Source organism: Orycteropus afer, unplaced genomic scaffold (genome assembly GCF_000298275.1).
Source record: "Orycteropus afer afer isolate SDZICR_OR568_19922 unplaced genomic scaffold, OryAfe1.0 scaffold12565, whole genome shotgun sequence".
NCBI classification, from domain to species: Eukaryota; Metazoa; Chordata; class Mammalia; order Tubulidentata; family Orycteropodidae; genus Orycteropus; species Orycteropus afer.
Genome location: NW_006934152.1, coordinates 1 through 3,183, shown reverse-complemented (window position 1 = coordinate 3,183; position 3,183 = coordinate 1). Strand labels below are relative to the sequence as shown.

The following is a 3,183-nucleotide window of genomic DNA, read 5'->3' as shown; positions in this document are numbered from 1 at the left end:
CTAATCCACTTCTGTATAGTTCCTTTCAAAGCTCAGGGTTCCAGGATTATCTTCTATATCTCTGTCAATTGGTTTTTCTTTTCTTTGTTGAAGAGTGTCTGTGTCCCTTGTCTGCCTATTCCTCCATCTTACCAGAAGTCCTGTTTTCTGTTTTTTAAAACACTGCTTTTAGTGCTGGAGTGACGTGCTATCTCTTTGTTGTTTTGATTTGCATCTCTAATGGCTAATGATCTCAAGGATTTCTTCACGTGTTTGTTAGCTGCCTGATGTATTCTTTGTTGGTTTCTGTTCATGTCCTCTGCCCATTTTTCAATTGGATTATTTCTTTCTGTTGTTAGGGTGTTGAAGTTTTCTATAAATTTTAGAGATTTGGCCCTTTGTCTGATAGATCCGTTACCAAAAAAGTTTTCCCAGTCTGAGTTCTCTTTTGTTCTCTTTTTACTCTTTTAGTGACGTTTTTTGACATGTTTTTCCGTAAGTGTCTGATGTTTAGGAGGTCCCAATCATCTATTTTTGTCTTCTGGTGTTTGTGGGGGTTTTTTAGTTATGTTTGATAGTGTGTTTATGCTCTGCATTAGGGCTGCTAGGTTTGTGCCTGTTTTTTCTTTGATGGGCTGTATGGTTTTAGGTTTTACATCCAGGTCTTTGATCCAACTTGAGTTCGTTTTTGTATATGGTATAAGATATGGGTCCTGTTTCATTTTTCTGTAAATGAATATCTAGTTTTGCCAACACCATTTATTAAAGAGACTGTCTCTTCCCCATTTCATGAGTTTTGGCCCTTTGTCAAAAATAGCTGTCCATAGGTGAATGGATTTACTTCTGGATTCTCCATTCTATTCCATTGGTCTGTGTGTCTGTCATTGTACCAGTACCAGGCTGTTTTAACTATTATGGTATGTAGCACTTTTGAGATTGAGGGGTGTGAGGCCTCCTGCTTTGTTCTTTGGCAGTTCTTTATTTATCTGCGGTCTCTTTCTTTTCCATATAAAGATGATGATTAGTTTTTCCATCTCTTTAAAGAAAGATGATGGAATCTGGATTGGGATGTGCTTATATCTGTAGATTGTTTTGGATAGTGTTGACATTTTCACCATGTTAAGTCTTACTATCCATGAACATGGTATAGTCTTCCATTTATGTAGGTCTCTTTTGATTTTATGGAATAGTGTTTTGTAGTTTTCTTTTTATAGGTCTTCTGTGTCTGTGGTTAGATTTATTCCTAAGTTCTTCATCTTTTGGGTGATTTCCTGGTTTCTCTTCATTAGTGTGAAAGAATCAGACTCATTTTTGTATGTTGATCTTGTACCCTGCCAATTACGTTGACACTTTCAGTTGGTTTCAGTGATTTATTGAGTCTAGGATTTTCTGTGTATAAGGTCGTATCATCTGCAAATGAAGATAGTTTTACTTGTTCTTTGCCAATTTGGATGCTTTTTATTTCCCTTTCTTGCCTTATTGCTCTGGCTAGGACTTCCAGTACATTATCAAATAGGAGTGGTGATAAAGGGCATCCTTGTCTGGTACCCATTTGTGAGGGGAATACTTTCAGTCTCTCCCCATTGAGTAATGTTGGCCATTGGTTTTGTATATATGTCCTTAATTATGTTGAAGAATTTCCCTTTCTTCCTATTTGGTTCAACATTTTTTTGTCAGGAATGAGTGTTGGATTAATGTGTTGTTGAAATATCTTGGCTAGCATTTTGTTGAGAATTTTTGTGTCTATGTTCATGAGGGTTATTTTGTAATTTTCTTGTTTAGTGGTGTTTGCCTGGCTTTGGCATCGGGGTTATACTTGCTTTATAAAATAAACTGTGGAGTATTCCTTCCTTTCTGTATTCTGGAATAGTTTGAGTAAACTGGTGTCAGCTTCTTCATTCTTGTTAATGACTACCTAGCTTTCCACTAAATGTGTGACCTATAACTTGTTTAATAATACCTATTTAGAACAGCCATTTCTTTTGTTCATTGTTGTGCTAATGATATTTTTAGGCACATCTTTGTTATCTTTGTGTACATTTGTAAGAAGCTGGATTAAATGTATGTGTAGGTTATAATTTTATGGTTTAATGCTAATCAAAGGCTTATTTTTTGAATGGCTAGAAAATTTAACCTTAGCTTTTGCCTCTGTTAGAGCCTGTTATTTTGTAGGGTAAAAAGATTATAGTAGCAAAACTATTCACTTTTTCCTCAGATGAATTCTTGATTTTATGTGTGTGTGTGTGTGTGTGTGTGTATCCCAAAACAAAAGGCTTTGAAATACTTTGCCCGGAAATCTAGCCCCATTAGGTTAGATTAACCCAAAATAACCTTCTAAAGCAAGAATTATGTAGTTCTCCCTTTTCCTAGGCAGAAAACCTACTTGCCAGATAGTGTAATTGCTGTTTCTTTGTGGATCTGGTTTCCAGGGACCTCATGTCTTGGATCAATGGAATACGTGGGTTGGTATCTTCAGATGAGCTAGCCAAGGATGTCACTGGAGCTGAAGCCTTGCTCGAGCGACACCAGGTGGGTAGACCTGCCTGTTGAGTAGCAGAAACATGGCCTATGGAAGGCCTCACTCCCCACCCTTTGTTGTGAGTTGGTGCTTGACGTGAGAGTGGTCATCTACTGCCAGTTATTTAATCCTTTCTCTCCTCTTGGCAGGAACACCGGACAGAAATTGATGCCAGGGCTGGCACTTTCCAGGCATTTGAGCAGTTTGGGCAGCAGCTGTTGGCTCACGGGCACTATGCCAGCCCAGAGATCAAGGAGAAACTAGATATTCTAGATCAGGAGCGAGCAGATCTGGAGAAGGCCTGGGTTCAGCGCAGGATGATGTTAGATCAGTGCCTTGAACTGCAGGTACATGTGCTTTGCACATTAGCTTCTTGTGTAATCCCACAGCATTTCTGACCAGCTATTGATTGCTGAAGCTTCTATCTTCTCACCTGCCTGTTTCCTTCCTTAGCTGTTTCACAGGGACTGTGAGCAAGCTGAGAACTGGATGGCTGCCCGGGAGGCCTTCCTGAATACTGAAGACAAGGGAGACTCACTGGACAGTGTGGAGGCTCTGATCAAAAAACATGAAGATTTTGACAAAGCAATTAATGTCCAGGTGAGGCCTTTGTGCCTTAGAGTGTGATTCTGAAGTTTTGTAGCTTAACATCATCTCTTTTTCTTGGCTTAGTCTCCTTTCCTTTC

General features: G+C 39.0%; 1 protein-coding gene across 1 annotated transcript; it reads left to right on the top strand.

Annotated features, from left to right (window-relative positions):
* Positions 1-2,408: 2,408 nt before the first annotated feature.
* On the top strand, positions 2,409-3,097 carry LOC103213593 (spectrin alpha chain, non-erythrocytic 1-like; the record flags this gene model as incomplete). The annotated part of the gene is made up of 3 exons (XM_007959330.1): positions 2,409-2,508; positions 2,647-2,844; positions 2,951-3,097. Coding segments are annotated over 3 exons (445 nt in total), but the record flags the coding sequence as incomplete, so codon positions are not given.
* Between the last annotated feature and the right edge of the window lie 86 nt (positions 3,098-3,183).